Source organism: Bos indicus x Bos taurus, chromosome 8 (genome assembly GCF_003369695.1).
Source record: "Bos indicus x Bos taurus breed Angus x Brahman F1 hybrid chromosome 8, Bos_hybrid_MaternalHap_v2.0, whole genome shotgun sequence".
In the NCBI taxonomy this organism is placed as follows: Eukaryota; Metazoa; Chordata; class Mammalia; order Artiodactyla; family Bovidae; genus Bos; species Bos indicus x Bos taurus.
The window spans coordinates 7,761,695-7,781,963 of NC_040083.1; the positions used below are offsets into that span (position 1 = coordinate 7,761,695).

The following is a 20,269-nucleotide window of genomic DNA, read 5'->3' on the forward strand; positions in this document are numbered from 1 at the left end:
TATATTCACTCTTTTTAAGGTTCTTTTCCCATATAGGTCATTACAGAGGACTGAGTAGGGTTCCCTGTGCTGTATTATAGGTCCTTATTAGTTCCTACTTTGGAGAAGGCAATGGCACCCCACTCCAGTACTCTTGCCTGGAAAGTCCCATGGATGGAGGATCCTGGCAGGCTGCGGTCCATGGGGTTGCTAGGAGTCGGACACGACTGAGCGACTTCACTTTCACTTTTCACTTTCTTGCATTGGAGAAGGAAATGGCAACCCACTCCAGTGTTCTTGCCTGGAGAATCCCAGGGACAGGGGAGCCTGGTGGGCTGCCGTCCATGGGGTCGCACAGAGTCGGACACGACTGAAGTGACTTAGCAGCAGCAGCCGCAGCAGTTCCTACTTATATATAGTAGTGTGTATATGTCAATCCCAATCTCCCAATTTATCCCTCCTCCTCTTATCCCCCAGTTGGTTTTCTTATACCCCATAAATTACATGTTTACAGATATGCTATCAAACATACCCAATGTTACTTTTTCAGGAAATGTTTAACTATGGTCTTGTTTCTAGTCCCCTGATTGAAGCCACAGCCTTGGAAGTCAGGAAGCTGCAGCCAGGCTCACGCCATTTCTCACAGGTGAGGAAGTGGAGACTCAAGACAGGAAGTGACTCGGCCAAGATTCACAACCTCAGGGAAAGTGACAGCCAGAATTCATTTCTCCTCCAGGTGCAAAGCTTTTCCCCCAAATCAGACGCCCCTCAAAAATCAGATTTTCACATTTTGTACTTATTTGGAAGACTTGTGGATTTCCAGTGTGCCAGACAGGCTCATGTTCAAGTTCAAAAGTGTCACGAAGGAAAGACAGGGAACATTTAAAGTGTCACTGCCTATTGGCTAGGCAATCGGTCTCCTTTAGGTCCTTGGATTATGAATCCTGCAGACCTAGCACTGTCGGCAGACTTCAGTGCACTAGGGGTCAGGGGAGGGGGCACAGCGTAGACCCCTCTCCCCGCAATGGGCGAGTGAGTATCTCTGAACAGCAAGTGAATGCCCCTGTAGACTGATGATGGGAACACAGGCCTCCTGCCCTTTCCATCTTCCATTTGCATTTAAGTGTTTGTTTGTTGCTTAATCACTAAGTCACGTCCAACTCTTACAACCTGCCAGGCTCCTCTGTCCATGGCATTTCCCAGGACAGTATTTCCCAGGAAGAATACCGGAGTAGGTGGCCATTTCCTTCTCCAGGGGGTTTTCCAGGGATTGACTCAGGGATCAAACCCACGTCTCCTGCATTGCAGGCAGCTTGTTTACTGCTGAGCCACCCGAGAAGCCCTTCAGAGGATTAGTGGAGCTCTTTCGAAAGCTCATCTAAGAGTGCATAGAAAGGCTGTTGTAAGGAAGTCCTCTTTAGAAAATCAGGTTTGGAATTGGTCTAAATTTGGGGGCCCAGTGCTAGAAAGAGTAACCCATGGTCCTCTGAGATTCCCATCTCCAGCAATTGGGTCCACCTGAAGGCATGGAGCCCCCAAACCTGTACATTTAGACAAGCTCCAGGAGAGTCTGACGTGGCAGGTAAGGGATCAAAGTCCGGGTCACCAACCCCCAGCTCACCAGCAGGAAGGCAATCAAAGTAAGAGATGCTTCTCTTGACCAGTTACTACTACTACTACTACTAAGTCACTTCAGTCGTGTCCGACTCTGTGTGACCCCATAGACGGCAGCCCACCAGGCCCCGCCATCCCTGGGATTCTCCAGGCAAGAACACTGGAGTGGGTTGCCATTTCCTCCTCCAATGCATGAAAGTGAAAAGAGAACGTGAAGTTGCTCAGTCGTATCCGACGCTTAGCGACCCCCTTGACCAGTTAGATCATCTCTAATATTCTTAGTTTCCTACCACTATCGTATCTTCGCAGAGAAGGCGATGGCACCCCACTCCAGTACTCTTGCCTGGAAAAATCCCATGGACGGAGTGCCTCGTGGGGTGCAGTCCATGGGGTCACTAAGAGTCATACACGACTGAGCGACTTCACTTTCACTTTTCACTTTCAAGCATTGGAGAAGGAAAGGCAACCCACTCCAGTGTTCTTGCCTGGAGAATCCCAGGGACGGGGGAGCCTGGTGGGCTACCTTCTATGGGATTGCACAGAGTCGGACACGACTGAAGTGACCTAGCAGCAGTAGCAGCAGTGTATCTTCTTAGAAAAATAAATTGGAAGTGATCATTTTTGACAGGTTAAAATCTCTTGAACATTGTGAACATGGGATTAATACACAGACATTTTTTTAGACTCTGATGGGATGTAAAGAATTCTTTTAAATTTGGAGATTATCTTTGATGGTCTTTAAAAAGTAATCTTTGGTCTTAGTCAAGGGAATGATGGAGTCTTAGGAGTGATATTTAAATTAAGTTTAATTTAATACAAATGTCACATATCTTCCCGAAAGTGGTCACTTCATCTTAATTAAGGAAACGGAAATGATTGTGACTTAAGTCTTCATTCTGTGATTTGGACAAGTTTAGGCAAACAGCAAAGATTCAGAAGGGCTACCACCAAACCTACAGCATTGAGAAGACGCTACAGCCTAGTCATTTCTCCATGTGGCAGTTCAATATGAGCTGCGAAAATTCAATCCAATTAGTCCTTCAGCCCCACGTCATCTAGATTCCTTGGGGTCTGGAACCTCAGGATTGTTATAGCTTTCCCTGGACAGCCACCCAGGACTCATGAGCTCTTCCTCCGGCCCCTTCAGTTAGCCTGGGCAACTCTGCTCTCAGAACCGTGGAAGTTCAACATCGTTGTCACCAGCTCTGGGAGGTCAAAATCGTGCTTCCATCCCCAGTCCTTCCGAGCGTTGCTATCATCAAAGTTCATTGGCCAACTATCCGCTAGGATAAGACATGGAAAAGAAGCTTAAGTTATTCAGGCTGTAGGTGTGCAAAAAGGTCTAGAACACTTTACATAAAGGTCAACATCCCATGAGAGAAACGTTCTCTTTGAAATCTCCCTTGAGCAGAGCAGAGCAGCCATTACAGGCACACACAGTCACCTTCTTAGACTAGAAGCCTGTATCTACTGCCAGGCGCTGTGAGTTGCCACCTGCTAGGAGAGTCCCCTGCAGGCTTGTAAGGTGGGACTGCCATGCTCAGATGGCATGGCACTCACACAGGGGCACAGTCACAGCCTCTGAGAACCCAGGGCTGCTCTCATACTATGTCTGTTTGTTTGATATTTAAACTGGCAAATGGTGAAATGCTGACAAGTGGGTTTATTTGGACAGCTCGAGTCCACCCACTTTGGACATCATTTCCCAAAACTGTGCCACCTGCCAGCTCTGGTGCGATAGCAGCTCCTTCTTCGGAAGGTGTCGGGCCCCTGGGAAAGGCACTGCGCTCTCCTTCTCCTCCACGGTTTATGTCCTCAAGGACTCGTGTGGCGGACTGCAGCTTGACTTCAGTTCTGAGGGAGAGGCAGCGGTCTACCCACCTATGGCCTGTCGGACAGGATCCACATTGTAGGTGACCTGGAGCTCTGGGACATGCTTGAGCACCTCCTGGGCCAGCTCCTCGGGGGTGAAGCTCATGGCGCTGATGTTGTAGGTTCTCATGGACAGGGACTCTGCTGGGGCCTCCATGACCTCCAGGGTGGCCCGGAGGCAGTCGTCAATGTACATCATTGGGAGCCTCGTGTCGGGTTTCAGGTTGCACTCAAATCTGCCATTCTTGACAGCTTCATGGAAAATCTGGACCGCATAGTCTGAAAGAGAAGCTTGTCTGAGGGACATCTTATAACAAAAATTATGAGTGAGCCTCTCGAATTAAGGCAGTGGTTCTCAGATGTCTTAGTCTCAGAAACTCTTTGTGGGCTTAAAAATCACCAAGGACCCCAAAAAAGGTTTTATTAAGGTGAGTTATAGGAGCCTGGAGGGCTACAGTTCATGGGGTTGCAAAGAGTCAGACATGATGAGCAACTGAGCACATATACACACACAGCAACATCTACTGTATCAGAAATTAGTAACATCTACCATATCAGAAATTAACTGGGAACTTTTAAAAAATATTTTTATACTTAAAAATGATAATAAGCCCACACATTCATATGTATGATATTATATGTGAAAAAAAGAACATAGATTCCAAGTAAGAGAAAATTTAGTGAGAAGAATGGTATGTTTTTCATTTTGAAAATCTCCTTATTCCCTGGCTTAATTGGAAACAGTAAGAATCTCTGCTTCTGTGTTCAGTCTGCTATGCTACATACATCAGGCAGCCTGTGAGAAACTCCACGGTATACTTGAAAAGGACGTTGAAAAGGGCAAATAATATCTTAGTATTAATATGAAAATTGTTTTGACCTCCTGGATCCCTTGAGAAGGTCTGACTCAAGGATCCCCAGGGATTCCTCATGCCTTCCTGGAGAAGCACTACATTAGGCAATTTTTTTTTTAAGTAACTAAACCCAAAGGCTCTTTGAAAATCCCTTAAAAAAATGTCCTCAAATTTCAATTGAAGATATTCAAAGAAATGGAAAGAAAGCCCATGCTTTTGATTGAAAGAATTACAATAGTATTGTTAAAATGGCCATACTACCCAAAGCACTCTACAGATTTAATGTGATCCCTGTAAAATTACCTATGACGTTTTTCACAGAACTAGAACAAATAATTCTAAAATTCATATGGAACCACAAGAGACCCAGAATTGCCAAAGCTATCCTGAGGAAAAAGAACAAAGCTAGAGTATAAGCCTCTCAGACTTCAGACAATAGTACAAAGCTATAGTAAAAATCCCTCGGATGTTGTCAAGTATCTTTTATGTTATATCTCAGAACCCCTCATAAGGGAAGGATCTCTGATGTGAGAGTTACTGAACATAATGCACACTCAAGTCCAAAATGATAACAATGTGGAAAACTATATGGAGGTTCCTCCAAAAACTAAATATAGAACTACCATATGACCCTGCAATTCCACTCCTGGGTACATACTCAGAGAAAAACAAAACACTACTTTGAAAAGATACACTCAGTCCAACATTCACTGCAGCCTTATTTACTGTAACTAAGACATGGAAGCAATGGAAATGTCCATCAACAGATGAATGGATAAAGAGTTGGCTAATGTACACACTGGAATACTACTCACTCATAAAAAAGAATAAAATTTTGCAATTTACGACAACATGGATGAACTTGGAAGGTAATATGCTTAGTGAAATTAGTCCGTTTGATTCTGGCACTGTGGGTGGTAAATTCCATTGGATTTACAGCATTGGTTGAGCTGCCCTGAATAAATTTAAGTCAATAGGGTTCAATGAGCTTCTCAGATGCACTTTTCAGAAAGGATGCAAAGACTCCAGCCAGCATATGGCTGAAATGACAGCAGATCCATCCCCACTGCACCAGGCAAATAGAAAGCTAATTTTACATAAAAAAGAAATAAAAAACAACCCTACCAGTTGTTCCTCCTCCAGGCTGGGAGTCAGCAGAAATGATTCCAGGATATCTCAGGCATCGAAAGTCTAATCCATACCGGTAATAATAATACTACGAGAAAGAGAAAATTTAACTTTAAAAAGAATCTTTTAAATCAGGTAGAGCAATGCAAAGAATTAACAGCCTTTTCCTCAAACATCTCCCCGTACAGTCATCTTAAAATCCTCCTCGAGGAAATGAAGACCCTAGAATTGCCATTTTTCTTTAACAAATAACCCTGAAGTTTGTTATCATCAAATAATTGCCATTCTGGTGATAACATCGTCAGACAACACAGTAAATAATAGATCAGCTGACAGTGGGGAGTTTCTGCCTTTCTTTGGAAGGAAGACCCTGCTCATTGTGCTGAACAAATCTCCATGATCCTGACCTAGGAGGTAGTGTTGGGACAGCACAGGGAAAGATGGTCACTGTGATATGTCAGTTGAAGGGTCAGACACTGACTAAAATGCCCTTTTATGGACATTTTAGTCAAGTAGTTAGGACTCTGCACTTTCAATGCTGAGAACCCAGGTTCAATCCCTGGTTGGAAAACTAAAATCCCATAAGCATAAGCTACGAGTCATGACAAAAAAAAAAAAAAAGACGTGCTATGCAGAGATACAGTATAAAGACAAAGTGTATTAAAGAAGAAAACCAAAAGGACACTTGAAGTTATTTTAAAGTTAGCTCTTATAATAGTAATATCAGGAGCCTGAAAGAATAGTGCAGTACAAGCAAGATGGGCAGCAAATGAAGGAGGGGTGCCACTCGAGGGGCATGATTGAAGTGTTGAATGTTAGCACAGGGCTGAGGATTCTGCTGGAGCTATGGGTACAGGGCACCTGGCAAACACAATCAGTCCCCAAGCATTTCTGAGGGCAGGGATTGGAGGAGGGAAGAAGTCCTCTCCAAGGATGAATTAGCAGGTGTTTGAGACAAAAACAGAAAAGGAAACACTGAGTCACCGTGCCAAGTGATGCCTACCTCGCCCATAAGCTCAGCGTGGACCTTGGACACCCCATAGATGGTCCTGGGTCTCTGGATGCAGAGGTCAGGGGTTGGGTTCCGTGGAGAAGTAGGTCCAAACGCCCCGATGGTGCTTGGCACAAACAATCGCAGACCGTGCTCTGCGGCAACGTCCAGGACATTGTGCAGTCCTGAAACGAGCAGCCCTCGTAACCTGGGAAACCTTCTTCCAGGATTCCCCAGGAAGGGCAATCGGCAAACAGGGCATCCGGGGCACGACTCAGAGACTCACCAGTGATGTTCACGGCTCTGGCCAGGGACACGTTTGCTTCTCCCACTGCGCTGAGCAGGGCACTGTAATGGAACAGCCACGTGATGCGGTTGTTCACCACAATCTCCCGAAGATTCTTGTAATCCAGGATGTCGGAATAAATAAACGGGCCTGCAAGGAGCAGTGAATCAGGCAAGTGAAGGAGTTCAGGGCTTGAAAACTTCAACAGGTTTTCCCATTGATTTTGAATTCCATTGCTACCAACTTGGTAACAACTATTCAGACACAACTCAGCATTTTTCTTATGCAGAATACAAAGCCCAACCCCCAGGTGATTCCCTGGTAGCTCAGATGGTAAAGAATCTGCCTGTAATGCAAGGGACTTGGGTTGGATCCCTGGGTCGGGAAGAGTCCCTGGAGAAGGGAATGGCTACCCACTCCAGTATTCTTGCCTGGAGAATCCCATGCACAGAGGAGCCTGGCGGGCTACAGTCCATGGGTCACAGAGTCGGACATGACTGAGCTACTAACACACACACTCCGTGGTTAACAATACTTTAAGTCTTACACAGGACTTATACCTGCTGAGCGCTATTCTAAGGGCTTCCTGTACAGGAAATACCCTACATAGGAACGAGTTCATCCTGAGAGCACGTGCATAAGTCCATTTGTTCATGTGTATCCAACTCTTTGCAACCCCACGGACTGTAGCCCACCAGACTTCTCAGTCCATGGAATTCTCCAGGGAAGAATACTGGAGTGGATTGCCATTCCCTTCTCCAGAGGAACTTCCAAACCCAGGGATAAGTCCAACAAAGTTAGCCTAGGTACCCAACTAACACAATCGGCTATATAGTACTACACTGCAATAGGTTTATAGAATTTTTAATGCAAATCATACATACATAAAAAAAACAAACAAAAAATCAAACATTTTTAATCTGACAGTCTAGCACCTTGAACAGTACAATAGTACAGAACAACAGCTGGCATACAGAGGCTCGCATGCACGTTCACACCTTTGAAAGTTTGCAACTTGAAAGTAGGGGACTTACTGTATATTTAACTCTCAAACAAACTTTGAGGTGAGTATTTTGTTGAGGAGGAAACTGAGGCCAAGAGAGGTTAAGTAACTTGCCAGAATCAAACAGAATTAAGATTAAGAACTGGGATCAAAACCAGGCAGCTGGCTTGAGCCGATGCTGTTCACGCCACACTGCAGGCACCTGGTGATTTCACTCCGCTTAAATAAGCTGCATATTTTAAAGGAATAGATAACATGGGTTTACAAAAGCCAGAAACCCACCATGATATAAATAACCCACAAGTTGTGGGTTCAACACACTTGGTTAGGCTAGGGGTAGAGCCAGATTTCTGCAATGCCAATTTCCCCCACTCAGCACATTAATGCTCTTCCCCAAGGTGAACCACGAAAGACTGACATGGAACCAGGAGGGCCTAGGAGATGTCATAAAGATATTTTTGATGAGGAAGTGATCTAGGAAGCCAGCGCCATCTTCCCTGAAGTGTCTTGAGGGATCCAGCTCTCCCAGACATCTTGTGTTCAACCCAATGAAATGAGTTTTAATTTCTGACCTGACCTCTAGAACTTTAATTTCTTAAGTCACTATTTTATGTAGGTTTGAGCAACAATAAGAATGCAATGCACATATTTATCCAATAAAATATGTTCATGGGAACTTCAAAAAAATAAAAAGTACGTAAAAACATCTTTGAGGTGGTAAGCAGCTCGACTACAGGAGTCTGAGATCCGTGTGCATGCACAGGTGTTTAAGAGCAAGTCCATGCTGAAATAGGAGGATTAATTTCTCCAAAACTTAAAGTTCCTTTTCCTCACTTCAGAACTTGATTTTTGTGTGCTTTCTGAGTTAAGTTCACTAAAAACTCTGAAAGGTAGAATCCAAATTTTTATTCCACAGATATGGCTGCAGATTATATCCGAAGATATTACTCCACAACTTCACATCAAGGGCTAATGAACTCCCCTGTCCTTGGATCACCTGAACAAGCAGTGACTATACCAATGACATTTTACAGAATGAATGAGGACAAAAACACGAAACGTCTTTTCCTTTTTTGGCCACACCCCCACAGTATGTGGGATCTTAGTTCCCTGACCAGGGATTGAACCCATGCTCCCTGCACTGGAAACATGGTCTTAACCACCTAATGACCGGGAAATCCAAATGCAGGAAACATTTTTAAGTAGCACAAGTGTGCCTCAAACACTCCTCCTCCTTTAATTCACAAGCCTGGTTATGAGTGATGATACGAATCCTACAAGCTGCCTCTCCGACTGCTCTGAGAGCCTCTTACCACTAAGAAAGACGTGTTCCGGGGGCTTCCGAATGTCAGATAGAATCACATTGTCCTTCCCAAATCGTTTCCTAAAGGGAAAATTAAACATACGAGACGGTACATTTGAGGACACACCAGGTCCTATGAAAACCATCCTGCCCAGAGAAACTGCCATGTACTGCCTGCCTCCAAATCCCACCTTTACACATGAGCCCTTCTTCCTCTCCATCCTCAACCAGCATCCCTGCGGTTCCAGCCGCACTTGGGGCTGCATCTCCTGCTTATGCCTTACCCCATCATTGTCTGTGCCTGTCACCAATGTCCTCCCAGGGCCCCGGAGTCCTTCCCTCTTCCCCCCTGTTCTTCTCTCTTTTCCTTTTATCCCACTTTCTCTAAATCCCACCTTGTTCCCTTTCAGTTTCTACATGTTCTTCTCTCAGTCCCCAAACATCAAAAAACTGACTGACCCATTTGGAGGCAGGTCTTACTTTGCCTAACCTAGAACAGGCAGAGGGCAAAGGACCAGGATGGGGTCACTGAGTCAAGGACCTGAGACAAAGTCTGTGATTCTAAGAGGCACAATGAAATGCATTCCAAACGGTCATTTAGATACAATATCGTAAAAGACTCAGGAGCAAGAGGGGAGAGGACAGATTTAGGGGTTAAACAGGAGCAAAGATAAGCTTCACATACCCCCAAACTTAGATTTTAAATTTCAACTTCGAGAGCTCTTACCTCAGAAAGCTAGCAAGACCCACTCCAAGCTGGCCAAGACCCCCTGGATAAAGAAGAAAAAAGTGAAACTTTAATTTAAATTGAACCAGTTCAATTATTCCCAGGATGTAGTAACAGAATAAAACTCCACTGGTAATCTTAGCTAATTAGGTGAAGCCCCAGGATGGCCTGATGGAACTGAATCACCTTCTCCGAGCTAGGTCAGAGATCAGATCAGATGAGTTTCAGAGACAGAACATTCTCCAGCAGAACGGTGGCTAAGGGGAAGCCAGGGAACAGGAAGAGAACAGTCACAGGAGAGCAAGAACATCGCCCAGCCAGGAACTCACTAGCAGCTTTGGCTTTGTTATTTGACGGGCTATGAGGCTTATCTCCTATGGGTACCAGAACACTTAAAGTCACATGTAATTGTTTTTTTTTTTTTTTTTTTTTAAGAAACTTTTTATTTTGTATTGGGGTATAGCTGATTAGCAATGTTGTGATAGTTCCAGGTGAGCAGCAAGGGGACTCAGCCATACATATACATGTATCCATTCTCCCCCAAACTGCCCTCCCATCCAGGCTGCCACACAACATTGAGCAGAGTTCCCTGTGTCATACAGTAGGCCCTTGTTGGTTATCCATTTTAAATATAGCAGTGTGAACACGTTGATCCCAAACTGTCCCTTCCCCTCATCCTTCCCACCCTACCCTGATAACCATAAGTTTGTTATCTAAGTCTATGAGTCTGTTTCTGTTTAGTAAATAAGTTTATTTGCAGATACAATAGCTGGATATCAGCCTCTGGTGGGATTATCCAGAGCACCCTCCTCCATCAGACCTGCAGTGGAATAGGAATGGAGAAAGAAGGCAAAAACCAAAAAGTCACCCAAAAAAGAGTAGATAACTGGGTGGGTTAGGAGGTGCTAAGAACATTAAAAAAATGATTATGGCGTCTTAATCTGAATGCTTACAAATGCCATTGCTGGACATGGGAGAGCTGGGGGTCTAGAACACATTTAGGGGAATACAACCCTAAATTCCATTTTGGGAGAAAGTAATCAGGCAGGACGATGCAGACTGTGGGATTTCCTGTAAACTCGTGTAAACATGTGACTGAAACCAGCGCACTGACAGTAGCACCTGGAGGGTGCTTTGTTGGTGGCGGGAGGAGGGAATCAGAGACACGGACAAGATGCTGGGAGAGTCAGGGAGGGAAGTGCTAAGGGAGCAGACCTCACTTGAAACCCATTTACAGCAGAGGAGGAGGTGGTAGTGAGAGAAATACGCACACACTGAAGAATGTAAGATGGATAATGACGTGAAGTCAAGGCATGAAATTCTGGCAAATCGAAGACAATAAAAATGTGCTAATCAATCAGTGGTGGGCTTGGGTCAGCTGGAAGGACTTGTGGGCAGACGGTCAAATTTGCAGTGAGCAGATGCAGAACTGGACGTTGGGTGGACATGAGGTGAGAGGGGTTGGCGAGCCAGTCTGTGGACAATGAGACACAGGCTCCATGAGGTCATGGCGAGAAGTTCCCTGAGCCCCCGGCAGGCCCTGCCTATCTGCTCTGTCTCCAAGACACAAATGTGCAGTAACTGCCTGGCTGGAGGAGCCTGGCCAAGGAAAGATGCGCCAGACTCCAGGGTCCACGTTTTGTCCACACACCTTGGATCTCGAGCAGGAAAGGGGAACCAAGTCCCAGAGTAGCTTTTTCATCCCCAGGTTCCCAGGTCCTTTCTTCAGATGACAAAAGATTTGGGCAGGGAAACCAAGCCCTGTCAACAGCAACAAAATAAGCACCAGGGATTTGCACAATTCAGGAGGAAGCCAAGAGTGGAAAGGGAGTTTCTGAAGAATACATGTTACCTGGTGGTATGTTAGACATTCCAAAAATGAATATACAGCCACACAAAGAAAATAATGAAGCCACAAAGGCGGGAGAAAGAAAAAAAAACCCAACCTGTAATTAAGACACGCTGCTGGTCTGCTTCTGAGAATGAAGTGGAGTGGAAGTTGGCATCCATTGGAATCTGCCGAGGAGAGGTCCCCAGAAACCGGCTGGGTAGGACAGGAGCCCGGCAGCCACAGGCTGGGCTCTGCAGCATCCAGCAGGCGACCCGCCGCAGCACCCGAACAACTGGCATGGTCTCTGTGGCACACCTATAACACAAAAGGAGCGGAGTTCAGAAAAGACACACGCATCCCAATGTTCATGCAGCACTATTTACAGTAACCAAGACATGGATGCAAGCCAAGTGCCCATCAACAGATGAATGGATAAAGAGGATGCGGTTCATATATATACAACGGAGTATTACTCAGCCATAAAAAAGAATGAAGGGCTTCCTGGGTGGCGCTAGTAGTAAAGAAGCCACTTCCCAATGCAGGAGACTGAAGAGATGCAGGTTTGATCCCCAAATCAGGAAGATCCTCGGAGAAGGGCATGGCAACCCACTCCTGTATTCTTGCCTAGAGAATTGACAGAGGACAGAGGAGCCTGGTGGGCTACAGTCCATAGGGTCACACAGAATCGGACACGACTGACGCGACTTAGCGCTCAGAAAAGAATGAAACAATGCCATTTGCAGAAACATGGATGGACCTAGAGATTATCATACTATGTGAAGTCAGTCAAAAAAAGAAAGACAAATATTGTATGATATCAAATGCAAATCTAAAATATGATACAAAAAAACATACCTACAAAACAAAGACAGATTCACAGATATAGAGAAAAGACTTCAAGTTGTCAAGGAAGAGCCGGTAGGGAAGGGAAGGAATGGGAGTTTGGGATTAGCATAGGAAAACATCTTACAGAAAAACCGGAATGAATTTTTTGGCCAACGTGATATTCTATATAGGACAGATAAACAACAAGCTCCTTCTGTATAGCAGGAACTATATTCAATATTTTGTGACAAACCATAATAAAAATGAATATATATATATATTACGTATGTATAACTGAGTCACTTGCTATATAGCAGAAATTAACACATTATAAATCAACTATACTTCAATAAAATTTTAATAAACAAACAAAAAAGCAGAGGTCAGCATGTAACTGCTTACCTTCCAGACCCCTCAAAACACAAACGATTTAACCACGACTAACACTAAGATCGCCAGCTCCCAAGCAAAGCCATGCCCTGGATTCATAAACCAAACTAAAGAGACTGCTGAGCGCGGGGACAGGGAGCCAATCTAGAGACGACCGTGAGCCCAGCCCGGTGAAAAGGGATAAACGTTGCTCATGCAAAGTTCAGGCAAACAAAGGCTGGCTGAGATTTAGAACTGGAGCCACACAGTGCTGACGACAACGGGCTCTAAAGTCTCAGTGGAGGTTACTGTGTACAGAGCCGTCCATGCCAGGAACACCAAGTCACGGATCCAAGTGAAAGCCTCCAGTCTTCACAACCACTACCATCTGTCCACGTACCACTGAAGCGCAAATAGGCTCCGGGCTAAATAACACAGCACCCTATGAAACTAACTCAGACTTATCTTAAGGATGATCCAGACTAGAAAAGCAGATCGTTAAGGTAAAAAGGCCCCCAGCAATACTGAGTAAGCCGTGACTAATTTCCATTTCACTGCTACCTCTTAAGAGAGGATAATTAGAAAGCCATTTTCTCCCCTCTTCCCAGATCATGTATATTTTACTGCAGTCCAGCTCTTCGTCCTCGCCAACTTTACCCAAGGTGAGCATGTCACAAGAGTAGATCAGAGTGCAGGGCTTACTCTGCTGGTTGGAACAGCAACCTTCCTGCCCATCCTCCCCAAGGTCAGGTCTTTGCTCTCTGCACACTGCCCTGTGGCCTCCACCTCGGTCAGCTGTCAGATTTCCAACAGCACTGGTAGATGAAACTTCAGACACTGTATGTTAGTTTAGCAATGTGGACAATTCATGACTGAGTTGGTTCTTATTCTACAACTATTACTAGCTAACATTTAATGCTCAATACAGGCCACAGGCCCATGAATGCCCTCCTGTATTACAGCATTTAACCATCGCAACCACCACCTGTCTCAGGGAACCCAGTTCTTAACCATCAAGCAGCACTACGGTCCCTATTACGGGATGGCTTTGACTAACAATGCATATACATTAAAAACAAAACCCAAAAGCCCTCCACCCATCTACAGCATGTAGCTTTTCCAGGTCAAGATTATTATCTTGCCATTTCCAAGTTCAGTTGAATGCTTTTAAGGTAGCAGCTCTCACATTTTCTGGTCTCAGAACTCCTTTTGCTGTTGTTCAAGTTGCTAAGTCGTGTCCGACTTTCTGACCCACGCACTATAGCACACCAGGCTCCTCTGTCTAGTGTTAACATAAACGTATTTTATGAAAATATATTTTCCAAAACAAAAAGCATTCTGCCACTGTTTTACATTTACTCATCTCTTTGATGTTTTCCTTAATAGAAAAACAACTGGATTTTTGCACCTGCTTCTAACTCAATCTGTGGCTTTGATTGAAGTAAATGAAGAAAATCCAGACTCACAAAGCAAAGCAGTGAGGAAAAGGGAGCAGTATCTTTAAAGCCTTCTCAGATAATTCTGGATACTCGCCTTTGATATCCAGAACTCAACACATGCTAGTTTCTTTAAAAGTTAGCTGCAACACAGAATCTGAAGACATTATCATGAAACTGTTGTACCTGTAACATTAGAACCCACTAGTATATCTAATGCTTCGAACAGGTGTTTTATTCCTGTATGATTTTACAATTCTATGCATTGGTCTTTTGGAAAATTTCGTTCAGTGAGTAATGCAGAGCTTCTAACTGCCAACACACTTGACAGTACCATCCCTCAAAGTTATACTAGTTAACATCACTGATCTCATCAGAAAATTCCTAAGTACTGGGAAGCGGTCAGGTTCACAATGGTGGATACATGTTAACCTGCATCAGATACCATTGGTTGTTTCCTTGACAGGCTCGCTAGGTTTATCTATTTTATTTTTTTTAAGAAAATGTTTGCCGATTGTCCAGGTATGAATAAGCATAGTTGGTCAGTCATTCTTTCAGGTTAAACTAGTACTCTATGAAAAAAAAAAAAATGACCAGTGCAGCTCACAATTCAATCAAAAAAATGCTTAATCTCAAAACAACCATCATATTTTGATACACAACAAATACATCCATTTACCAATGATACACTAAAAAGATACATCTCAAGGCTCAAGGTTTAATAAAAATTAATCACTTTTTACTGTTTGATACTTTTGAACTGTGGTGTTGGAGAAGACTCTTGAGAGTCCCTTGGACTGCAAGGAGATCCAACCAGTCCATTCTGAAGGAGATCAGCCCTGGGATTTCTTTGGAAGGAACGATACTAAAGCTGAAACTCCAGTCCTTTGGCCACCTCACGCGAAGAGTTGACTCATTGGAAAAGACTCTGATGCTGGGAGGGATTGGGGGCAGGAGGAGAAGGGGACGACAGAGGATGAGATGGCTGGATGGCATCACTGACTCGATGGACGTTGAGTCTGAGTGAACTCCGGGAGTTGGTGATGGACAGGGAGGCTTGGCGTGCTGCGATTCACAGGGTCCCAAAGAGTCGGACACGACTGAGCGACTGAACTAGACTGAACTGAAAGGGCATTCTTAAGTAAGGGGCTTCCCTGTGGCTCAGTGGTAAAGAATCTACCTGCCAACTCAGGAGACCTGGGTTGGATCCCTGGGTTGGGAAGATTCCCTGGAGAAGGAAATGACAACCCACTCCAGTATTCTTGCCTGAAAATCCCAAGGACAGAGGAGCCTGGTGGGCTACAGTCCACAGGATTGCAAAAGAGTCAGACACAAGTCAGGGACTAAACAACAAGAGTAACAACAGTCCTTAAGTTTTCTATTTTTTATTTTTTTACAGGAAAGCATATGGCAGTGAAGAATCCCATGACTTCTAGTACCAAGTGGTGCCACTGCCTTGATTTCTGCAAAGGAACCAGTACTTTTAGCCACTGCGGCTGGTGCACTGTCAGTGAAAATTCAACAGTTGGTCCAGGATAAACCATGAAATTCAAAAAAATAATTCTATACCAAAGACTGGCACTATTTGTGTTTGCTGTCAAACCTTCACTAAAAAGCTAGTCTTTGATGATTGGTTTGGCATCAACAGTGCATGAAAACAAACAGAATGATCAGTCCAGCCATGACCACAGATTCTTCCACTTGCAAGATACACACTTCTGCTGTCAGTCTTCACGTCTGCAGCTAAGTCTTTGACAAGTTACTGTCACAGCGGCTGTGCTGAGTGTTTTCCATGCTTTTTCATCCAACCAAGGCTTTATTGTTTCTCCAGCCACTGCAACTTGATAACCTATCTTGTCATACTTCAACAGTTTTTTCTTTTCTTGTTTGGAAGGCTGTAACAAATAATGTTTGGCTTTTAAAGAGATCATCCTATCTACACTTCATTCATTCAGAATGGTTGGTCTCAGAATAATGCTATTGCCACCAAAATATTATTCAAAATGCTCTGTGGCGTCAGACACACAAGTTAAATTTCTAACATCTGTAAAACCTGAGGAAAGCGTTCATATTTTCATGTATTATTTAATTTTGTACATTTATCTGGAGAAAAATTCCTCTTTCCATGATTCACAGGACTCTTGTGTCATTTCTTTTCAGGATTTATACACATAGATGCTAGAACTTTGAGCTGAAAAAAATCAAGTCCTCTAAGCCAATGATGTATCCTTAAATTAAAAAAAATAAATTACAATAAACTTTTTGTTATTTTTCCATATAGGCAAAGGCTCAACTTAGAATTTCAAAGCAATGACATATTGATTTTAAAAGAAAATGGGCTCCAAAGATAATAGCAGATATAACAGCATGTAACTAATAAAAATGCACAGAAGTGATAAGCACAAATGGAGTTTATCTCTGAAAATGAATATATTTATACTTTAAGCCTGCTATCCTTAGAAGATTCTAGAAACACGGGAGTACACAAGCACACACCCCATTAGATCAGTGGAAAGCTCATTACAAGCCATGTGGCCTCTAGAAGATTCCACCACATATCTGAGAGAGAAACAATGAAAAAGGCAAAAAAATTTCTGAGTATTACTTTAAAAATAGCCTTGACTTCATGGACCTTACAAAGGTCTCAGGGAATCTCAGGGTTATCCCAGATTACACTTGAGAATAACTGTTCTAGAGTAAGACTTGCTTTGCCAAGCTAGTTGTCAAACTTAGAAATGGAAACCATCAAGGATGACTGGAGATCAGATAAAAGTCCACAGACTTTCTCCCCTATGTACTTTGCTTACTTTAGTTCCAAAGGATCAAAGAGAAACAGGCCAACAGACTTTCCTCCTTAAATAATCGAGCGTCTCCCCTGTGCAAGCCTTGCTGGGGTGGTTGTTATACAAACCTTCCCATCTCTAGGCATCTACCTTTCTGCCCCAACCATAGCAGAGCTCAGGAAAGCAGTGGCATCATGAAGGGAGTGACAGAGATGCAGACTCTGAGCCCAGCTGGCTGTGATTGTTGGGACACGGAGCAACTGGCGAGGAATGGAGAAGAATAACACGGACCTCTAATTTGGGCATGTGCTTCCTGGAGGAGCAGATCAGGTCAGAAGACAAACGAGCTTGGTTTTGGACATGTTGGTTTTACGTGCCAGGGGCCAGTAAGGCTGCCTCTCCCAGGGAGCTGTGAGTCCCGCTGAACAGTTCTCGACGCATGTGAGAATTCAAACACCACGTCAAACAGGCAGGCAGGAAAGAGAAGTATCAGGGGTTTGTCTACACCACAATAAACAGAATGTCCTCTGTTTTCAGAGAACATTACTTCCATTTCTTGGGGAAAAAAACTTTAATTCAGTTGTGATTTCTCTGGAGACAGATAATCCTATTTCAAAAATATTAAAAGAAACTCTACTTTGGAATATTGAAAACCAAGAAAATAGACCTTTTTTTCTGAGGATGCATCATCAGTTTCCCTTAATCTTGTGGTCTTCCCAAATCTCTAGCTCTCATCATTCTCAGCCACAGAGATAGTAAATAAAAATGTATTAGGTCATGTCTCCAGCACATTCAGTATGAAGCTACAAGTATCCAGCTCCCAACAGATGAATGGATAAAGAAAATGTGGTATATACATGTGATGGAATATTACTTAGCCTTGAAAAAGGAGTTCCTGTCAAATGCTACAACACGGATGAACCTGGAGAACATTATGCTGACTGAAATAAGCTGGCCAAGAAAGGCCAAATACAGTATGATTCCATCCATATGAGTTACATGAGTTATCTAAAGCAGTCAAAAAGCATAGAAACAGGAAGTAGAAATTTAGTTGCCATGGGAGAAACGGAGAGGGGATAGGAGTGCTTAACTAACAGGCACAGCTTTCATTTCGCAGGATAAAAAAGTTTTAGAGATCCATTGCACAACACTGTGAATATACCTGACAGTATCGAATTGTACTCTTAAAAATGGTAAGAGGCTAAATTTAATGTTATGTGATTAAAAACCATAATTTACCAAATTTTTAAAAATCCAGGCCCAAGAAATGGTCAGTGCATACATATATTACTGGGGAGCTAGAAACTTCACCCAGTGTAGATCAATGCTGCCCCAGAGAGCCACGAAACCCCCAGCCAGTTCAAACTCCCAAGCCCTTGGTCCCACCAATCCCCTTAAATGGTTCTTTGCCCTCTGCTTATAAACCTGCTGAAACCTAGCATTCTCATCCAGCCTTCAACCTTTCCTTCCAGTCTCAGGGCTCTCCAGAGTGTTTATACTGCCCCAAACCACATCCCTGCCCCTCGGAGCAGGCCTTCTTGATCCACACTCAGTGAAACTGCTTTCACCAAAGGTCAGTCATTGCCCAGTTGACAATTTCCTGGCCCCAGGACCCTCTCCCAGGGCTGATCATGCCCATCTTCATCTCCCCTGAGTTCTCCCACTTCTCACTCTGATTTAAGGATCAATAACGCTTATAACTGCTTATTTGCAAGGTAGTCTTGGCTTTATATCCTCCCGTTCATTAAATCATAAAAAATTCATATAAATAAATGTGTCCTTTTTTTTTTTTTTTTGGCTGCATCTTGTGGCATTCTGGACCTTAGTTCTCCCATCAAGGACTGAACCTGTGCCCTCGGCAGTGGAAACGGGGATGCTTAACAACCGGACCACCAGAGAAGTCTCCAAAGGTGTACTCTTCACAGTAATGATCCAACGGGAAAATCTGGCATCTCAACTACCGAGCACAGAGGAAGCATCTGCTCTCCTGAACTCTTATTTAAGCCTCACAGTAACTCTGAAGCTGGGATCTTTTCTCCATTTTGCAGACTGAATTGACCCGCCCAAGGTCAGGCACATAATTAATTACCAAAGGGAAAGGGGTTGCAAACCAGGTCCGTTGAGTTTCAAACCCTCCTGCCAGCACCCCCACTCTTCCCTGCCAAGAGAAAACATCGGGTACCTAAGAGAGGGGACAAGGAGGACGCATCCTCGTGGTGGCGAAGGGGCCACCTTCCCCGCTGCCCCTCTCCCCTCCAGCTCGGCTCCTCCTCTTCGCGGCTCCCCAGAAGAAGAGTACCCACCAGCACCCGGGGTTCAAGGCCAAACACCGCCCTCCCTCCGGCGTGAGCCGGCGTACACTACCTCGCCAACCTCAAGTTTCCCCATCCTTAGAAATGGGACACCACATGCTGACAGGATTTAATAAAAGCAATTTATAAAAGCAGTTAGCGAACTGCTAAAGACTCCATCAACCATCTGGTAAAGTCTGGACTTAAAGCGGGGATGATCTGAAAGCCAGGAAGGGTCGGGGGAAAAAATCCTGGAGCTCTCAGCGTGAGCCATAGAGGGTCTCAGAGACAGGCTTGGCCCTGCGGAGCGGGCGCCCCGCACCTTCCCCCCAGTGCACACTGGCCTAGGAGAGGGAACCCCAAAAGACGTGGAGACAAGGGCCGCTCGCGGATCTCCAGCCTTAGCCTCCCACTTTCCTATGGAAAAGTTGTGGGGGGGGGGTGGGTGCTCAAGCTCCAGGGAAGATGACTGGATAAACCAGTTTTATGAGGAAAACCGCTCCTGGCAGGGGGTGCCCTTTCGAAACTCAGGAAGGGCCAGAGCCGCGCCAGCCGATCCCAGCAGTACCCCGACCCTCCCTCGGCCTCCCAGGTCCGCAGCGACAGCAGGGGACCCGCGATCGCCCCGGGGAGCTCTGAGTCTGGGGCGCCCGGCCTTGTCACACCTATCGGGCCAGTCGGGGGCAAAGGCGTCAGGCAATCGCGCGGCGTCAGCCTCCGTTTCAAAGAGGCTCAGTTCCCAGGATCAGCCGGGGGGGAACATCCGGTCCCACCGCACTGACCTTCCGAGACAGCCGCCCAAAGATGCTGCGCCGCTGAGGCGCTGGAGAAGCACGTGGCACAGAGACAGCGCGCAGAGCAGAAAGCCCAGTTGGCCCTGGGCGCACCTCGCCTTTATCCTCTCTGCGCGCAAACCCGCCCCCAGACGCACCAATCTCCTTCTTTGGTCCTGGCAGCCTTACGTCAGCGTAGGGTTA

General features: G+C 44.9%; 1 protein-coding gene across 2 annotated transcripts; it reads right to left on the reverse strand.

Moving 5' to 3' along the window:
- Positions 1–2,381: 2,381 nt before the first annotated feature.
- LOC113896890 (L-threonine 3-dehydrogenase, mitochondrial) lies at positions 2,382–20,156 on the reverse strand. 2 transcript variants are annotated; one of them, XM_027548999.1, is made up of 9 exons: positions 20,075–20,156; positions 11,704–11,903; positions 9,758–9,800; positions 9,041–9,111; positions 6,725–6,874; positions 6,451–6,623; positions 5,445–5,535; positions 3,475–3,744; positions 2,382–2,876 (listed from the first exon to the last, which is right to left on the reverse strand). In XM_027548999.1, the coding sequence occupies exons 2-9, from the start codon at positions 11,885–11,887 to the stop codon at positions 2,737–2,739; spliced, it is 1,122 nt and encodes a 373-aa protein (XP_027404800.1). In that variant the 5' UTR covers positions 11,888–11,903; positions 20,075–20,156; the 3' UTR covers positions 2,382–2,736. The 2 variants fall into 2 exon arrangements, with proteins under 2 accessions (XP_027404800.1, XP_027404801.1); XM_027549000.1 differs by lacking the exon at positions 20,075–20,156 and adding an exon at positions 12,816–12,905 and having other exon boundaries at positions 2,467–2,876.
- Positions 20,157–20,269: the final 113 nt, after the last annotated feature.

Excerpts from the sequence above, each read along its gene's own strand:
- LOC113896890 (XM_027548999.1), bottom strand. The coding sequence starts at position 11,887 with ATGCCAGTTGTTCGGGTGCTGCGGCGGGTCGCCTGCTGGATGCTGCAG. Across the intron at positions 5,536-6,450 it reads ACGCTGAGCTTATGGGCGAG|TATTATTATTACCGGTATGG; the intron begins GTAGGCATCACT and ends TCTTTCTCGTAG. Across the intron at positions 3,745-5,444 it reads GCCTGGAGGAGGAACAACTG|ACTATGCGGTCCAGATTTTC; the intron begins GTAGGGTTGTTT and ends CTTCTCTTTCAG.